We start from the raw sequence: 19,079 nt of genomic DNA on the forward strand, positions 1-19,079 counted from the left end.
AAAGGAGATATTTTAGCTATGAAAATCTGAAGTCTACTGCATTTGCTGCATAGACGTTCTGTGCTCAATGAATTTCATTAGGATGATTTTCAATAAAAGTAAATATAATAATTCAATCATTTTGATTTATTTATGAAGAAATTACATGAATCCCCTAGCTAAGTTTGGCACTTATAAGTCCTTCAATTGATCCAATAACACCCACAACCGTCACAAGAAAGCAAACAAAACTGAATGCCTGTAATGCTATCCATTTCTTGGTCCATGTCCCAATTTTCTTTTGTACAAAGTACATCTCTACTGGAAAATATATAGCCAAAGGCCAAAAGTTCAAGGCGCCTAACACTCCCAAAACTTGGTTGAAATAAGGAAAGAGCATTGCAATTCCTGTAGTTGAAATGACATAAACAGTCCGGAAACATAGCCTGAATGGATTCACTTGAAATCTCGGAAACATTGGGATTTTGAAGCTGTAAAAGTTGTTCACAAATGCACTGTTTGGATACTTCTTGCTAAACCATCTTTCAGCAACTGCAAATACTGGCTGACTATAGACCTGACAAGTTAACATGTGAAGAAAAGAGCATGACTACAAAAACTTCCAATGATCGATGAATCAAACTTGAAAATTTCAATGTCATAAAGTTGGTACAGTAGTAGTACCTGATATCCTCCCACCAAATGAAGAACAATGCAAGCATTGGCGAAATCAATGAGCCAGTAAGGCTCATAAAATCCAAATCCGGTCAATAGATTCCCTGGTGTGTCATCCCCAAAGGCTGCATATCCAAAGCAACCACAGCAGAGGTAGAAGAAGGTTGTGACTAAGATGGCAATCAACGAGGCCTTCTTCATCATATAATTTTCCGGTGGAGAGGACTTTAACGTATCCTAGATGGTTCAAAAGATGTCACTATTCAATATTAGCTTTAAGTTAAGCTTGTTTCTTCATAAGGTGTGATCGGAATATTGTTTGCAAAAAGGTTATAAAGGAAACCTGAATCTCAAGAAGAATGATAGAGTATGGATAGGCAAAAGCAATGTCCCCAAGTGCTTGGAAGGCTAACCATAATTTAGCAGCAACAGTAGTGGTTGCAACTCCTGACAAGGTCCCTTTAATACTCCCATTTTCTGCAATTATAATCAAACCTTTAACAAAGAGTATCCAAGATTTGGAACCTGATAGAGCATCACTGCTTTCTAATGAAGTTTTGATTTTTTCTAATGGAAGAATTACCTATTACTTTGGCTAATCCAAGGCCAAGTCCAATAAAAGAGTAGGCAAAAGACATGATTGCTGCAATAACCGAAAGCCATTGCATGTTATGGAAATCTGGTATTTGTGACACAACAATCTGGACTGCTCCAAATATCAGCATATACAAAGTATCTCCATATGTACATGAAGCCTGATGCCCTTCCGTGTGATAACAGTTTGACTTCTGAATCGCTCTGAATTAACAGAAGACAAACATAAAACTTTTCAGAATCGATAAATGAACTTACAAAATGAGAGAGTTTACAAGATAAGGAAACAATAGGCCCCAAAATCTCATTACAGTGTGAGAAAAACATCATGAGCAATAAGTACCTCAAACTAATTGCAGTAGTCATCACATAAGCAATACCAATTCCATACATGATGAAATATAGAAGGAAACCACACAACCAGGACTGTTTTCTACCTGAATCATCACTTAAACCAATTCAGAAGACAAATCCTAAAGAAGACCAAGCGAGAAAAACAAAAGGTGGGGTGTTGGGTGTTTTTACTTTTGAGATTCACTCTCACAGCCTCCATGTAAGAGTGGTTTCGAGTTCCTGTTACAGGGTCAGTAGACCTGTAACAATCTGAAAGGAGGTATGAAGAAATGTAGGTGATGATTGCTATACAAAGCATTGAAATAGGGCCTCCAATCCATCCAAGCTGTGCAATACTCCATGCCAAAGACAGAACGCCAGATCCAAGAACAGCAGTAATGATATGAGCCACACAACTCCATAAGGTTCCTGATTGATCATGAACAGCTTCCCACTAGAACTCAATAATTTCAAGACCATGGTTACTAATTCAGACTGCTAAAAGATTTGAAATTATTTACCGGTTCTTATTAGAGGGTTGCCATGGTCACCACATGATGCACTATTGGCTACTTCAAGAGGGTTTTGATCTACCATGTTTATTCAACTAATAGTAGCTTATGAAGCTTCAGACATGCAAAGGAAATACTATAATGAAGAAGACTATAGTACTAAACATGCATTCATGCAGCTGTGCACAATGACCTGCATGGTACTTGTTTTAATCTCCATTTCTATCTATTTATATATCACTTGGCCTTGTATCCCTCTGAAGAGATTCCTAAAAGGCTGTTTGTCATCCCTATTCTAATTTCATTTGTCTACGTTTGTTCCCGGAAAGGCAATAACAAAAGTCTTACATAAACTAAAGCTTTTCAGGTCCTATATATTGAAAGTTTGAAACAACCAAGTGTTAAGGGTGAAATTAAGGAAAACAAAGAAGCCTGTACTCAACTAAATTACTAGGCAATGGAATGAAAATTTATGGCTGCGATCGGTTTCGGAGACCTTAATTAAAACACTACAGCTATGCATGCCTTTAGGATGCTTAAACATGTGACTGTGAGAGGGTAGATGTATACACTCTTATTTGGATCTTTCCAATAGTAGAAGAATGGCTGTCATGGCCACCCTTCTATTCATTTTTCCTAAAGAGTTGGATACAACTGCAACTCTGACTCTTGCAAAGTTGTAATTATGAGGGTAAGGTTTTCTCTTAAAATAATCTGGCTATGCTGAATCAGAGTACCTAATAAGTATTCTATTACCTTGGTATGTTCCCATTGATCCTGATTTATTTCTCCTCACCAAATCATTGGAACTCTCTCCGTTTGTTCTATCAGCATTAAGCTAGCTACTCAAGGCAATTTCAAAAGACTAAACTAGGTACATACTAATAAAATAGAGCCAAGGCACTCCAGTAAACACAATCATTTATATCAAAAGCAGAGAAAGGATTAGTATGGAGTTCATACTTGACACTGCTAGCAGCTGTAATGGTATAGGCAATTCCACAGCCATACAAGCTCTCATGTACAAATACGGCAGACACTGTTTGCAGCTTGTCTCCTGAAATCCCATCATATAAATTCCAAAGTTATGAGAGTTCAAGGAAATGTCCAATTAGTTATAGAGAATGTATCAGTAGAGGTTAGAAATGCCAACCTAAGTACAGCTTCACAGCTTCCAAATAGGACCTGTTTCGGGTTGGGGCATATGGATCCGGGTATCTGTAACAGTCGGAGAGGATGTTGTTGGAGACAATGGTGACTGAAGCAAAGACTATCATAAGCAATGGACCGGCAATCCACCCTAGCTGAGCCACACTCCAGGCCAGGGATAACACCCCTGCCCCTATCACACCTGTTATAATATGTGCTATTGCCGTCCATATGGTTCCTATATACACAAGATTTCACACGAAAAATTAGCCCCCAAATCTGTTACTAGATTCTGCAGGTTCTAATGTTGTATTACAATAGGGGACCTTTACAATACTAGTAGCATTGCTTTAAGCCAACTAAAACTTTGATCAATTTAGAAGATTTAGTGCTTCTTGAGAGGTTTCGAATAGTTATATATTAACAAGTCGAAAAAAGTCGGTTAATTGTCTTTAAGGGTCCGAATTTGAGTTATTCTATGACCAAAGTTCTCCATTGCAATCCATATTTGAGGTCAAGGCCTCTAGAAAATGAAACACATCAAGTTGTTTGTGAATTATTCTAAATTTGGTAACATTACAGATAGGAAATTGATTAGTAACATCTTAGCCAAGTCCAAATTTACTGTGAAAATGAAATACAGTAAGATGATACATTTTTGTTGTTGGCTGAACTCTGAAGACTAAATTGTGGGAATGCATAGAGAATCAAGAAGAAAACAATCCCAAACAAGGACCAATTTTTCTTAAATGTACTTGCTCAACTGCCATTCAAATTCACAGTTAACCAAAAACATGAACTAGTCCCTCAAACAAGAACCTTATATTTAGAATTACAGAACAAAAAGCCAGAGAGAAGAACTAGAACATGCACTTAACTATATAAGTATATATTCAAAATTAACTTACCAATGAAACCGAAACAATGAGAGAATGAAAACTAATATCTCTACTGGGGAGTGCCAAAACTGAAACCAAAAACTGAAAATAAAATGCTGATTTAAAATTACCAGTTCTTTTGATAGATTCACTGGGTTCCATTGTTGAAGGAAGCAATGGTGACTGCTGATCTTCTTCTGCTTTTTCCATCTTTCTATCCCTCAAAAGATTATATGATAGCTAGATCCTACTTACTTGTCAGATATTTGGAAGCATTTATAAACCTCCACCACATTTTTCCAGGCCAAAGAAAGTTAGGCAGTCTTACTGTTACTTAACTAGTTAGCAGATCAAGCAAGCCACAAAAATGGATTGAAAGCAACAGCCAGTTCTGTTACTGATGTAATTATATTCAAAATACTTGAAGTTCATCATACACACGCATTTGTCTGTCTTACTTTTCTGGTGTCGAAATAGTTGACTGATTGGTGCTCGCCACCAAACAATCATGTCACCTACACACGACTGGTCACGTCTGTATATGCAATAGTATATCATTCCACTTGAACTTTTCAAAGATTTGAGGCTTTTTTTATGGATGATCTGACGCAAGATATAAGACTCACCCAATAAGCTCCCGAGGGATCATGATGATGAATCTTGAGGGATCAGTTGCTTCACTTGCTTGCTTGCTATACTCTGGGAATCTGGGATCGATCTCTTTCGAAGTGTCTAGCCTATGCATTATTGGGGTGCCGTGGGGCCCGTGGCCATATGTGACTATGTGAGTAGTGGTTGTCTACTTGTACAAGCAAAATAAATATTGAAAATGGAATCTATGTAAGCTCAGATATGATTAGTCGCAGCCCATCTACATAGGACTTGACGATTTGTTAAAAAAAAAAATTATTAAAAAANAAAAAAAAAAACTCTAATCATGTTAACCGTGAGGCACGTAATCTTCTGTCTCCGTTTCTCCGTCTCATTGAAAGAGGAGGGATGTCTAGTACTTAAATCTAGCTTAAAGAGGGGAGGAAGTGTTCTAAGGAGATGATGTAGGAAATAATGTGAGCCAAGATGAGTATTAGCTTCTTAAGTACGTAACAAGATAAAAGACAGAATGAAATGGAATTAATCGGATTGCAGCATAAATAATATATTCTTGCGTTAACAAGGATAATAATGCTTCCTACATCAGAGTTTTTAAGTCACTCAATTACAAAAAAAAAATACAAACACCCCAAAGAACAGAACAAAGAGAGAAACAAAACACCAGATTTGCTACTCAGTTGAGATTTGAGAGGGAATGGTGGAGAAACCAAACTAGTAAGGTTAAAACAAAAAGGCCGATAATTCATAACCAGATGATAGTTTCATGGCCTTGTTGGATTTCCCGTTCTTTTGTCCAACTTTCACCATAGATCATTCAGGCACTGAAACTAAAGTTTCATCGTAAAACATCACTTTCAAAAAATTTGCATCCTGCCCATCCTTCCGTAAACTTTCAAGTTTATCCCATAAACCTAAATTCATCGGCTCCCACTTCTCCATCCTATATCGGCCGCTCAGAACCGGCTTATCTTCTTTATGGCATTCAATTCTGATGAACTCCTTTAGGTCTGAATTGATGAAAGCACTACCACTTTCCAGAACGTAAAATTGTGACATAAAAACTTCTGTACCAAAGACATTTGGAATATCATCTAGACTAAATTTAAAGAGTTTGATCCAAGATTTACGTACCCTGTATTCTCTCATCACCCAGACTTCAATATCCCTGCCAGTATTCATAGAGTAAAACCGAAGGCATCCATCTATACACCCCAGTTCTATCTCTGTCCTGAAGTCATCAATGTTGTAGTCTACATCCTCAGGGAATAGCAACGGTTCTTTCTGGAACTCCTCCTCAGTCAAATCAAAAGCAGAGATAACTAGCTCACCAGTTTCTTGATTTTTCACCGTGATCCAATGGATTACTTCATTTGCAAGAACCCCCTTCCTACTGAAGATCCAGTCAACGATATTACCAGGGACTTGAATAATTTTCCATGAGTTATCTCTCACCGAGAAAATGTGTACGTCCAATACAAAAGGTAAATCATCATCATCATCATCACCACCATCATCATCATCATCATCATCATCATCATCATCATCTGAATGATGTAATAGAATAACAAGGCTGTAGTCATCAGTTGCTGACACATACCCAAAACCCCAAAGTGCATATATATCATATCTTCCGTATCCATGCCCGGTTGCGACTTCTGCCCAAATACCTGGATCAGGTATTTTGCGGAAGAATGCAGTCGAAGGGTTCCAGATAGACAAGTTTGTACAATGGTCATCACCTAGAATTACCAAACCATTACAAGTAACCATTGGCTTGACATGCCCCTCAAATGGAGAGGTAAGAATCTTAACCGAAGAAGCATCTCCAAATTGAGTGGGCGCTTCCAAATCTATGGTTCGAAACTGAGTGTGGAGTTCGGATAATGCTGCTTTTTTCTCTGAAGAATCTGAGAAGTCGCATTGACACTCGATATGGCAACACTCGATAAAGGGTTCAAGTCGAAAGAGGGTGCTGACTAAAAATCTATGACAGAGGGTTTTGCGCTGAGATGCTAGCTTGTGTTGGAATTTAGCAAACTGAGGGTCAGAGATTATTACAGAACGCCATCGTTTTGAAACACAAGTGAATCGAATCAAACTTTTGACTGGCAACCTACATAGAATCTTGAAAATAATATCTTCAGGGAGATCATACACAACATTCTTCTTCATCTCCGACATTGGCAAGATCTCCCTACAATAAAACCCGATTGAGAAACAAAAAGTGAACATATGTTTAACAGACTAAGCACTAGACTCAAGACATGAAACTCTGTGAAGTGTTTTCCATAATTTTGTGGTTTCATTTCAATACAAATATCATATACAGTTGATGGGTCTACACCCAAAATGAAAGCAAAGATAACTTATAGAGCTCAAATGGAGAAAGATTAAACAATTAGAATTTGAGAGTGAGAGAGAACCTGGAGCAAGTTTCAGATATTTTCCAATTAGGACTCCGGTTTTCAAGTTCAGCCCCCGAGTTTCAAATCTTGAAAGCCCTTGGAATCTCTCAGCGCTTCAAGCCTTCTCCGTGGCCTTCAATCCTTTCATCATTTCAGGTCTGTCTGTTCACCGCGAAGAGAAGAAGCGGCTCTGTAAGTTTTTATGCATTTTAGGTCTTCAAATAGTTTTATGCAAATTGACATTTTTAACCCCAAGACGTATCCAAAACGGTATTTGAGCGTATCCGATTTCGGATACATACCGGATACGCCGGAAACTTACCGTATACATCAGATACGTATGGTGTATGTGTATCTGATACGTATCCAGTATTGGATACCTCGAATATGTATCAGATATGTCAGATATGTATCGTGTTTGCTCAGATACGTATCGACTACGATACAGAATTTCCAACGCCATCGACGTCTTTGGAAGCTTCCCGCCACAGTTCAAAGCTTAATTTACGCTGTTTACTGAACTTGAATGGGATTGAGAGAGAATCAAAAAGAGAAGAGATGGGAGAAAGGAGAAATCAGAGTGAGGAGAAGTCATTCTCATTGCACGTTTACTTGTTGATCGAAGGAATGAGAAATAAGAAATCAAAATAGAAAATGAAGTTGATTACGAAAATACCATTTTAATACAAATGTCATATGATTTTTGTATTTGGTAGTTTGGGGTTTTTATAAAATTATAAGGTCAGTTTTGGAAAAGAGTTGATTCACCCAAAAATGAGAATCAATACAACCCCCTACCAAGGAATAAAAATGAGAGAATGACTCATGGTATGGTGCCTAGTAAACACAAGTTTAGAGGAGATGAGAATGACTTGTTATGGATTCATTCTCTTTCACAAACAGTTCAATGTTCGTGCGATGGAGTCACATTTGAATTCGATTATTGAAGCAGATTGTGAAGGAGAATATGGTGCTCAAGCGTCTAATTCCAAACCTCATTTGTTTGTATACATTGTCCAATTCCAAATCTCACAGCAGTTCATCAATGACACTATTGTGGGAAAGTTGGTATTTTTGTCACATCAGTTGTCATATGAGATAAGATGTATATAATACCCAAAAATGTGGTTCGCCAATCACCTAGCATTGCTCTTTCGTTAATTCGTTTAAGAATCCGAACAATGTGAGTAGCCTCGTTACTAAATAGAGCTTATATATGCTCGTGCTTTTGAGATTTCTTACCCTTCGTTTTAGTGCATCGCGTGGAAATAATACGCACGGTTGGTATCGCCGTGTCGCTTTCCTGAAAGAATCTGGAATTCCTGGTACGTTTAGACAAACTGACAATGTCAAATCCTATATGGACTTGGAAACTATAGCTTAATTTAAGACGTCGCATAATCTTATATTTGCATCCCAAGCAATTGTAATTTATAAAGGTACTCCTCTCTGAATCAGACTTCTTCATCACTTCTCCGCTCCTCAATTAATCATCTCTGAAATTAAACCTTAAATCTCTCTTCTTTCTTTTTCTCATCTAATTCATGGATATTCAGATTCTTGATAGAGCATTGCAAGAGTCCTGCTACGATATTGATGCCACCATTAAGAGCCTGAGCCAGCTTCACCTAACAGAGAATAGGGTGACTTCTGGTTCTGCTGAAAAGATACCACAAGATCAGAAACCCATTCCCGACGATGGTACTACGGATTGGGTTGAATTGGTTATCAGAGAGATGATGACTTGTTCTAGTGCGGAGGATGCTAGGGCAAAGGCTGCAAAAGTGTTGAAGGGTTTTGAGAAATCGATCGGTGCAAGATTTGAGAAGGAGAATATGGTGCTCAAGCGTGCTGTCTGTGTGCTTCTCAAACGCCGAAAAGAGTTGGAGGGCGGAAGCCGAGAAGTGAGGCATCTGAAGGAGTTGGTGGCTCATCAGCAAGAGCAGTTGAGAGCGCTTGAGACTACAAATTATGGCTTGAATTTGCATCTGAAGCAAGCTCTGCAATGCAACTCCAACTTTGTCCCTGCTGGAAGTTTCAATCCTGATGTCTTTTAGGGTTTAAATTAGGGCTGCCACTTGGTTTGGTAAATACCAAACCGATCGAAAACCGACCGAAAATTTATGATTTGGTAAACCGAATTTTGGTAATCGAAATAAAAAAAACTGAAACCGAGAAATACCGAAAAAGTTGGTTTGGTTTTTGGTAAATACCGAATTTACCGAAATTCTAATTATTTAAAGACTTATATTTCTAAAAACACACAGACTAATAATCTTATCTCACGTTTTCAATTGTATATACCATTTAGTAAAAAACAAGACAATGAATAGAAAAATTCAACTATACTTGGTAGCATTCGGGTCTCAATTAAAGCGATCAACTTTAATTCAATGTTACTTGTTATATAAAAACGCTCTTACCTACCCGTCTTAGTCGATTCATCACACACACACATAGAAAAACCCACTTAGATGACATGTAACCGCCCATGTAAAAATTTAGGAATGTTTTTACCTCTCTTGATGATAGGGCTCCCCATAGGAAGCACAAGCGTAAATAGGGTTAGCCGCCTTGATCAAGGCCAAAACATTATCAAAAATACCTAATTTTTCTACCATAGTCGTATTTCACTATATTGATCACATCATAGTTCACAAGGTTTTTGAAAATTTTGCTTCCTCTTTGTAGTTGGTTCACAAAGATGTACATATGCATATAACTTACTAAATAAGTTATACCACATTACCAGGCATGTTGTGGTTCCAATGATTATAATTCACAAAATTAAAATTCGACCGTCTGATGTGATCATTATAGTATAATACAATTATGATAGAAAATTCAATTGTACTCAATAATGCTCGGGTCTTGATCAAAGCGGTCAACCATAATTTAACGTCACTTATTACACGAAAAAGCTTTTACTGCCCTTATGTGACTTATTTTGGTCGACTCTTCCACACACATACTTTCACATAGATGACACATAACTTGTTCATATAAAAATTTGGAAACATTTACATCCTGACTATTTCGGTAGAAAATTAAACCATACTCGATAATGTGTACTGAAATGATTATCTTTTGTATATGTATTATCAGACTCTAGAAACTCAAGTGATATTTAAATTTTATAGTTTTGTATTGTTTTGTTATATTTTGAAAATATATTTGTTGTGAAGTTTGGTAATACCGAAAAACCGACATCAGAAGTTGGTAAGATTTATCTCATACCGAAGTTTTTGGTTTGGTAATTGAAAGTCATATTTCATTACCGAAAGCTTTGGTTTTGAAGTTGGTAACGCCCATTACCGATTCAAACCGACCGAGTGGCAGCCCTAGTTTAAATGTTTAATAGTCACGTTAATGTAGCATGTTTTCCTTGCCTACTGATCAGTTATGTAGTCATTGATAATCTACATCAGTTTGCCCCAACTCGCAAGTATATGTAAATTAATAATAACTCTTTTACATGCATGTTAAGGACACTTAACCATACCTTACTAATGTCTGGATATTTATTATAAGCGTAAGAATAGGTTCAATAGTTGCAAGTTCATGACTAACTAATTGATGTCTTCTTCAATTAACCTCAAAAGTGAGGTGCCTTACCACTTTAATTACTCGCTTTGGTCTTCGTTGCAAGAAACAAGATGATGTTGTTGGTCTTTTTGGATTGATAGATCGTGTATGAGCTAAATCGTTGTATCTTGGCTAGTTACATGCTCTCATTCTTCCTTCAATTTCTTATGGAATTCAAGGTCTCATGACCTACGCTTTTTCGTTGCCTTCAAAAACAAAATGAGATTTGTATTTCACGGTATGGTAATTAATAACAAAAAGTAATTTTGAAATCGTTTAGGGCATCATTGAATTGATTGGTTTCATCAGTTATTCTAGTGTTTCATAAATAACAAAGATTATAGGATTTGGCTTCCAGGAAATCGATCGGAAGTCAAGTCCAAAACGGAAATGGAAAATATCAAATATTCTGACTGTCGTCCTTATCTTTACTGGTTTTCCTTAACTAATCTGAATTTGGATTCTTAATTCTATTATCAACCGCATATGGAAACTTGTGAAGCTTATATAAGGCGAAGGTTCTCTCAGTCATACAACAAGCTTCAAGCAGATTAAACTAATTGTTTACCACATTTAGCTGCAGTACTCTAAACTCGATCAAATCAATTCGAAAATTCTATATATCTTCTACTGAAATGGCGCCCGAGCAGGAGGACAACATCAAAGACGAGAGAAACCCTAGACCCCTCGACGCAGACGACATCGCACTTCTCAAAACCTATGGAACAGGACCCTATTCAACTCCCATCAAAAACATGGAGAAGGAAATCAAAGACAAGGCTAAAACCGTGAACAAGTTATGTGGCATTAAGGAATCTGACACTGGCCTAGCTACTCCTACCCACTGGGATCTTAATTCAGATCAACAGCTGATGGCGGAGAAACCTCTCAAGGTGGCAAGATGCACCAAGATAATAAACCCTAATTCCGAAGATGCAAAATACATCATCAACATTGCTCACATGGCCAAGTTTGTGGTGGGATTGAGCGACAGGGTTTCCCCAACTGATATAGAAGAAGGCATGCGTGTCGGGATCGACCTACACAAGTATCAAATTCAGATTCCTTTGCCTCCGAGAATTGATCCAACTGTGACCATGATGACTGTGGAAGACAAACCAGATGTGACATACAACGACGTTGGTGGATGTAAGGACCAGATCGAAAAGATGCGAGAGGTTGTTGAGCTACCATTGCTTCACCCTGAGAAGTTTGTCAAGCTTGGAATTGACCCTCCCAAGGGTGTTCTCTGCTATGGTCCTCCAGGAACTGGAAAAACCCTTCTAGCTAGAGCCGTGGCGAATCGAACCGATGCTTGCTTCATTCGTGTCATTGGGAGTGAGCTTGTTCAGAAATATGTTGGAGAAGGAGCTAGAATGGTTCGAGAGCTGTTCCAATTGGCAAGGAAGAAGAAGGCTTGCATTATCTTTTTCGATGAAGTTGATGCCATAGGAGGTGCCAGGTTTGATGATGGTGCTGGTGGAGACACTGAAGTACAACGTACAATGCTTGAGATTGTGAACCAGCTCGACGGGTTTGATGCGAGAGGAAACATTAAGGTGTTGATGGCAACAAACAGGCCTGACACTCTAGATCCGGCATTGTTGCGCCCCGGAAGATTGGATAGGAAGGTCGAGTTCGGTCTGCCTGATATGGAGGGTAGGACTCAAATCTTCAAGATCCATGCAAGAACAATGAATTGTGAACGAGACATTAGGTTTGAGCTTCTGGCTCGGATGTGCCCTAATTCCACCGGAGCCGATATAAGAAGCGTGTGCACAGAAGCTGGAATGTTTACCATTCGGGCACGGAGGAAAACGGTGACTGAGAAGGACTTCGTTGACGCTGTGAACAAAGTAATCAAGGGGTACCAAAAATTTAGTGCAACGCCAAAGTATATGGTTTACAATTGAGTTGTATGTTCTGAAAAATTATAGAATTTGTTATTTAATTTTTAAAACTATGTATTTCCCTTTGTACTTTAATATTCAATGACACACTTCAAAGTTCAAACTCACTACAAATGAAGATTTTATATATATAAAAATATAGATATTGAGCAAAAGACATCAGTTGAGCAACATCACAAAAACACACAGAGTATATATGAACAAAAGATGAAATAATTTTTGTGACAATCTATGTCATGCTTTCCTATCTTGAAATGAAAAGATTATTCATCAACCTATCAATCAATAGTTTGAATGTTATGTTACAATAAATGCAAAGACATACAATTGTGTTATGCAAAGATCGGAGTAAGCAAATATTTTTTATTTTTTATTTAAGTATCTTAATTATTTCCTCTAAGATATTGGAATATACTAAAGATAGGCCGTGTTCGAAAACTTAATGTTCCAGGCGCCTGGGCAATGAGCACTAATTCACCGATGGAGATGGGTGGTCAGATATTGGGCGAGTGCCTAGATTGTTTAGTTGGTTGGGTGGAATTGCATGTGGGGCTTTTTGGAGGTAAAGGAAGGTACCAAATCACGGCCAACCGTGCTTATGATACCACAGACGCTCTAACCAAATGCTCCTTATTTGAGTTTGAGTTGGTTTTGTTGATCTGCAGCAGCACTTCCCTTATTAAAAAGAAAGAGCGAGAGTTAACCATAAAATCAAAAAAGGAATATAGAGTTAATTATGTGTTTTTTGTGGTGACAATCACACCTCAACTCAAGGTCGGAGATCAGTGTTCTCTATCCAATGACAGCAAAATTATTGTTGCTTTTCTTAATTTTCTTGATTTAAAGAAGACTTGCTCCATAAAAGAATCTTGGAACAGAAGAATCAGTTAACACCTGGCAACTTCACTTTATTTATATAGATCGTGTGAGTATTCATTTCAAAATTTGTATACACAACGAAACATTGAGAAGAGATGCATTACAATATCGCGACAAACAATGAAAAGAGAGTTCCCCATGAAACAAAGGAAACATATAACAACACGATTCCTTGCTTCGTTGGGACCGACAATGATTCACAAGGACAATAGGAAACCAGCAAATCATATATATATAGCTGCAATTTCCACAAGGACGATGCTCGATCTTCCTTCCAGATTTCCACAATTGCAACTTCCAAACACAAGGACAATGGCCACTGAACTGATGAATGCGTGTGAGACTGTGGTGGTCGAAGCTGATTGTAACACTCGTATGATCAACTGCAAAGTTGAATCCCAAAACCAGCTCCCGTTCACAAAGTACTGTATCGATATCCATACGAAGATCAGACACTTGAGACCCTGCTGGGATTTCGAGTTCGAGCATCTGTACGGTTACATTGACAGAATTGAAGGAAAACAGTGCTGCAGCAACATCACTATAACTCGTGAAAATCTCAAACTCAACCCTCTCACAGTGGACAGCAAGGCTTCAGTTAGGAATGCCATAATAGAGAAGCTTTCTAGCATGAAAGTACCGGCACAGCTTCATGAGTCTATGATGGATAAAATAGTCAAGGATGCCGTTTCCTTGGCAGATAGTACCGGTCCTCATACCTATGGCAACACATTGTATCTAGCAGTCTCCATCCATGTTACTGTTGTTGAAGTGTATGGCATTTGAATTTAAAGACTTTTTACCTATTGCATCGATCCAATTTTTTTGAAACTCTTTTATTTTTTTGGGACAAGCTAAATAAAAGTAGAATTAGTTGTAACATTCCTTTGCCACATAAAGGGTAAAAGAATGTAAGAATGCATATCTATTTTTTTTCAAAGTCGCATACACCACTCTCCCCTCATCCTAGTCAAGACTTTCCAACCAACTAACCAAGCAAGAGCTCTGCAACTATATACCTGCTCAATAATATTCACTGAACAAGAACAAGCAGCAGTTGCTACAAACAAAAAGGTTGAAATCTCTCATATGTACAGACAGAACAATGACTCAAAGCAGTTGCAGGTCCACCTTTAGAATCATTGGCTATGTTGGCCATGTTTCAGTTACAATTCGTCTCCGAAATCACCTTTCATTCTGTATATAACCTTTCGTCAATAGACTTGACTTTCCTTTTGTGGTCATCTTAGACAGCTTCCGTAAATTGACTACGGTTTTAACCCTGCATCTGCAACATGACACCAATATGTTCAAAATCAAATGCTCAGTCCAAGGCCTATACAAACACAGTATTAGTTATTCAATTTAGACACAGACAGGTTTCCTTAAGTTAAACGAGAACAATTAGAACAGACCTGCAGCTGAAGGATCTACATGAACAAAGAAACTTGCAGCAACTATCAGATAACAAAGAATAAGCATCAACCCTTTAAAGTAATTAGAGGTTCCATCCTGCAACCAAAGCGTAATGCAATAAGCACAAAACCTTCAAGACAAATGGACTTGTTTTCGCACTAAAGTGCAGAATCAGACAAACAATTGAATGCAAGGGTGACACAATCATTTTCAGCATGTCAGATATTATGTGTGCTGTTACATAATCTCGTAATTGGAATGCATACCTGCAGTAGAAAGGCTACAACTAAGACGGTTATAAAAAGTGTTGCTGTCTCAAAGAGTTGAAAGTTCAAATCCATAGGCCGTCCCATAATCCACCCAATAACTACACAAAAAGGAATCTGCAGCAATTGAAACAGATAAAGGTTTAGAAATTTGTATCAGCCAAATAAAAAACCATCATTAGCAGTTTATTTCACTAAGTGCAGAAGCAGCAACAGGATAATAAAATATACAAGTTACATCAGTTTAATTTCACAACTTAGAAACAAGGTTAATATTGTATGTAAAGAAACAATAAGGGAAGGACTCTCCGCCTGTATATGCAACATATACATAAAAAATTATAAAAAAAAAGCCTCAGACAAGTACCCACCCCAAACATAGATATCTGCGTCGATGACCCTATTGCCACTCCCAATGAAATGTCCTGTAATGAGAAACTCGAGATCAGTCCAATGCAATATCGGAAAGTAAGAAGATATCCAAAAAACCTACTAAGTAGTAACTTACAAGCTTGTCTTTCATGGCAAACATAACAGCACTAGCATGCTCTGCAGCATTACCCACAATTGGGAGCAAGATAACACTAATAAATGAAATAGGAATTTTCCATGATACAGATGCTCCCTGCAAATGAATCATCCAACCATAAAGCTCATTAATCATTTATACCAGCCAATCTTACTAATAGTTGCCAAATTTTCACCAGATTTCATCGCATTTAAAACATCTAAATTTGTTTGCATAAACTCTTGAATATAATAGTATTCAACACCCACGTTCAGAATCTTGTACTTGTACTGACCTCTATGGCATTAACTAAATATTCTGATAGGAACGAGATCCAACTCGTCATTATTACAAGCCAAATTATTGATTCCCATTTAGAGATCTCTGGAGTCTCATCATCATCATCGGAGTTCTCTTCATTTTGAGCCCCTTCCTAAGTTCACAACATACCACCAAATAATTCATAAGAACCTTTTCGGTGGTAAAGAAGAGCATCTATATATACACAAAAAGAGAATGCTCAACTCACCTCATTTAGAGGAACATATTGATTCTTTTGACTCTTTAACTGGTAGAAAAGATATGTGGCATATGCTAGAAGCATGATACAACTGCTAAACCTTGAAAGTGCCAACTCTGACTTCCCAAAATGCACCTCCGTGTGAGTGAAGTGCAGAACAGCTGGGAAAAGTAGCCCCATGACTGCCATTAATAGCAAGCCTGAGTTCATGACAGCAGTTGCCTGCAGTACTTAATTAGCTTCAGAAATATTCTGGAAAAAAGTAACAAAATGATAACAGAGAGAGAGAGAGAGAGAGAGAGAGAGAGAGAGAGAGAAGAGAGAGAGTTGATATATTTACCTTGTCAAACACTTGTTCCTTTTCTTGAAAAACAAGCCCACCACTGAAGAATGCACATCCAAGCACCAGAAGCATATTTGACAGAATAGAGCCTAATAATGACTGCTGAACAACGCGTAACATTCCATGTTTCAGTGCATAAATTGATATAATCAGTTCTGTTGCATTTCCAAAAGTAGCATTTAAAAGACCCCCAACTGCAAGATCCAATTCCACATATCAAAGGTTAAACCCTAGAAGGAAAAGTCTCTTAATCACCATTATAAATGACATTAGCAAGACAATAGAAAATTAATAATAAAAAGTAAAAAATAAAAAAATAAAACCCTCCCATGTGGTCTGGGTGCAAGTCAATGTAAAGACAAAGAAAAATATGTGCATTCAGCATATACCAAAATGCTTTGTATATAGCTGAATTTACTAATAACTTTCTGCTACATGAAACTGATTCGTCTGAACAAAAAAAAGGACACAGGGAAGGACAAGAACTTCCTCTTTTAGACTCAGAGAAACACATTGCAGATTTCCTAATGAAGAAGACAACCTAGATAAACTAATATAATTTGCAGCAAGATCTCTTGTTAATGTAGTAAGAATAAACAACAAAATAGAGAAAGAATAAACAACAAAAGAATAAGAGTAGAAAGTAATCTGTTCGGAATATGAGTAAGATACTTACCAGTAGGTCCAGTATAGAATGCCAGCTGCCTATATGAGCAAAATAAAGTTTACTTTAGCTACTGAAAAATTCAAGTTACTGTAGTTGAACATAGGGAAAAAGAACTACGTACTCTGTAGCATAACCTAAACGCTCAGCCAAAGGAGTTATACCCAACAAGGTCAAGAAAAAGACCCACCCCTGAAATTCACATCCATAAATTATAAACAGGATTGAACAATTTTAGGCAATTAGGAAAGAGAGGAGGGCTGCAACTCACATTATGGCCGGTAAAGATATGGACAAAAATTGCCAGAGGTCCAAAAGGCATAAGCATGTTGAGTTTATTTGAGAAAACTACAGTCTTTATGCTCTTACAAACAGCATTCCTCCACATTTTATTGCCCCTAGCTTGTAAACCTCCCGAAAATGATCCTTCCCCCAATGCTTGAATGGGTTGCGACTTCTGACCCTTCATCTCCGGAATAGAAAGAATTTCATCTTCGAATTCATGTAACGATTCGTTGTCTTTTGATTCCATCTATCACAGGAAACAGTAGACCACTTCAACACCAACCACTTATAAGTTGAACTGTGTACAACAGATAATCCACACGTAAACCAAATGAAGTTAATCAAAGAGCTACACAGAAAAGCATATCAAAGAAATAAGACAATACTCACTTCAACTGGCAACTTATAACTCATTGTACTCTATTGCAACGAATCATCCAAAGGAAAGAATAGGACATCACTGCACTATATTCTTTATGTACGAATCTCATAACTGAGACAATAAGCTTCTACAATGTTCATCCAAAGTTGCTATACTGCAAAAAACAATAACATCAAGGCTGTAAAACCTATACTTTGTTCTTTCCACTATGAAAGATTGTACCTTTATGATAACTTTATGATCCAAAACTTGAACTACATCAACTCTTACAAACACAATGCTTGAATTGAATTGGGTTGCAATAAAGTTTCGAAATTTAACTGGGTTTTCACAGAAAACTATATAAGATTCATGAAAAGTGGGTATTGGTGATTCTCGGATCTGAGGAAGGCAGTAACAAACCCAGTTTCAATTTGGGTTTTATCCGAGAATCAGCATAGCTGGAACTAACAGAGAAAGAAACGAAAACTGAAACGAAAAAAACAGAAAAGGGGTTATATATAAATGGCATACCTTGCTATATTTAGAAGATGAATCAGTTGAACCAGTTTATGGTTTATGGTTTATATTGGGGTTTCTGGTTTAGTTCTTCTGGAAACTATTGAAGATTGGATCTTGGTAATCTTGAAAGATGTTCGAAACAGTTTCGATTAAGCACCAAGTTTTTGTTTTTGGGCACTACGTCAACTTATGGTTCCCCACAGTTGAATGAGAAAATTGCATTCGTTTAGAGACGACTTGTCGTTTCATTCGTCTATTATATTAGTCTATTATGATATATATATATATGTATTTTTTAAATGAAGTCTATTATGAATTTATGATACAAAAACACATGACCAAATTTTCATTCTTGAGTGGGACTACTCTTGAAGTAGACCGAATACCTCCTATTCTCCTAACCCTACTTACCAAAATACCGAAAAAAAAAATATAAAAAAAATGAAATGAGATAGTCTTGGACATGATAATCAGTTAATCATACATTTATATCACTTTTAAATAGTCTTAAATTAGTAACATGCACGCTCAATTAGAAATCCATGAAAGTATCTCACAAATTAGAATAGTCTATTGTCATAAACGTACAAACCTAACATGATAGACATAAACCAAGAACCAATCTCTAACAATTTGTCTAAATTCTAAACCTATATTCAAATTTTAGGCCACCCAAACCTATA

The 19,079-nt window shown here is 37.3% G+C and overlaps 5 protein-coding genes across 6 annotated transcripts; 2 read left to right on the forward strand and 3 right to left on the reverse strand.

Annotated features, from left to right (window-relative positions):
- Positions 1 to 14: 14 nt before the first annotated feature.
- LOC101295606 (probable amino acid permease 7-like) lies at positions 15 to 4,503 on the reverse strand. Of its 2 annotated transcripts, none has more exons than XM_004294841.1 (7): positions 4,252 to 4,503; positions 3,247 to 3,480; positions 3,057 to 3,150; positions 1,238 to 1,452; positions 998 to 1,131; positions 664 to 891; positions 15 to 556 (listed from the first exon to the last, which is right to left on the reverse strand). In XM_004294841.1, the coding sequence occupies exons 1-7, from the start codon at positions 4,328 to 4,330 to the stop codon at positions 155 to 157; spliced, it is 1,386 nt and encodes a 461-aa protein (XP_004294889.1). In that variant the 5' UTR covers positions 4,331 to 4,503; the 3' UTR covers positions 15 to 154. The 2 variants fall into 2 exon arrangements, with proteins under 2 accessions (XP_004294889.1, XP_004294890.1); XM_004294842.1 differs by lacking the exons at positions 3,057 to 3,150; positions 3,247 to 3,480; positions 4,252 to 4,503 and adding exons at positions 1,592 to 1,685; positions 1,774 to 2,010; positions 2,103 to 2,178.
- Positions 4,504 to 5,478: 975 nt separating this feature from the next.
- LOC101296075 (F-box protein CPR30-like) lies at positions 5,479 to 7,205 on the reverse strand. Its single transcript, XM_004294843.1, has 2 exons — positions 7,156 to 7,205; positions 5,479 to 6,926 (listed from the first exon to the last, which is right to left on the reverse strand). The coding sequence occupies exon 2, from the start codon at positions 6,911 to 6,913 to the stop codon at positions 5,543 to 5,545; it is 1,371 nt and encodes a 456-aa protein (XP_004294891.1). The 5' UTR covers positions 6,914 to 6,926; positions 7,156 to 7,205; the 3' UTR covers positions 5,479 to 5,542.
- Positions 7,206 to 8,681: 1,476 nt separating this feature from the next.
- Positions 8,682 to 9,194, forward strand: LOC101291710. The gene has a single exon (XM_004296073.1). The coding sequence runs from the start codon at positions 8,682 to 8,684 to the stop codon at positions 9,192 to 9,194; it is 513 nt and encodes a 170-aa protein (XP_004296121.1).
- A 2,163-nt stretch (positions 9,195 to 11,357) lies between these two features.
- LOC101296360 (26S protease regulatory subunit 7-like) lies at positions 11,358 to 12,635 on the forward strand. Its single transcript, XM_004294844.1, has one exon. It carries the CDS (start codon positions 11,358 to 11,360, stop codon positions 12,633 to 12,635), a length of 1,278 nt encoding a protein of 425 aa, XP_004294892.1.
- A 1,846-nt stretch (positions 12,636 to 14,481) lies between these two features.
- Positions 14,482 to 18,465, reverse strand: LOC101296644 (vacuolar cation/proton exchanger 5-like). The gene is made up of 13 exons (XM_004294845.1): positions 18,409 to 18,465; positions 17,904 to 18,049; positions 17,500 to 17,760; positions 17,353 to 17,420; positions 17,241 to 17,269; positions 16,562 to 16,758; positions 16,231 to 16,443; positions 15,997 to 16,134; positions 15,702 to 15,818; positions 15,565 to 15,618; positions 15,194 to 15,310; positions 14,927 to 15,023; positions 14,482 to 14,799 (listed from the first exon to the last, which is right to left on the reverse strand). The coding sequence occupies exons 2-13, from the start codon at positions 17,925 to 17,927 to the stop codon at positions 14,780 to 14,782; spliced, it is 1,335 nt and encodes a 444-aa protein (XP_004294893.1). The 5' UTR covers positions 17,928 to 18,049; positions 18,409 to 18,465; the 3' UTR covers positions 14,482 to 14,779.
- Between the last annotated feature and the right edge of the window lie 614 nt (positions 18,466 to 19,079).

This window comes from Fragaria vesca, linkage group LG3 (genome assembly GCF_000184155.1).
Source record: "Fragaria vesca subsp. vesca linkage group LG3, FraVesHawaii_1.0, whole genome shotgun sequence".
NCBI classification, from domain to species: Eukaryota; Viridiplantae; Streptophyta; class Magnoliopsida; order Rosales; family Rosaceae; genus Fragaria; species Fragaria vesca.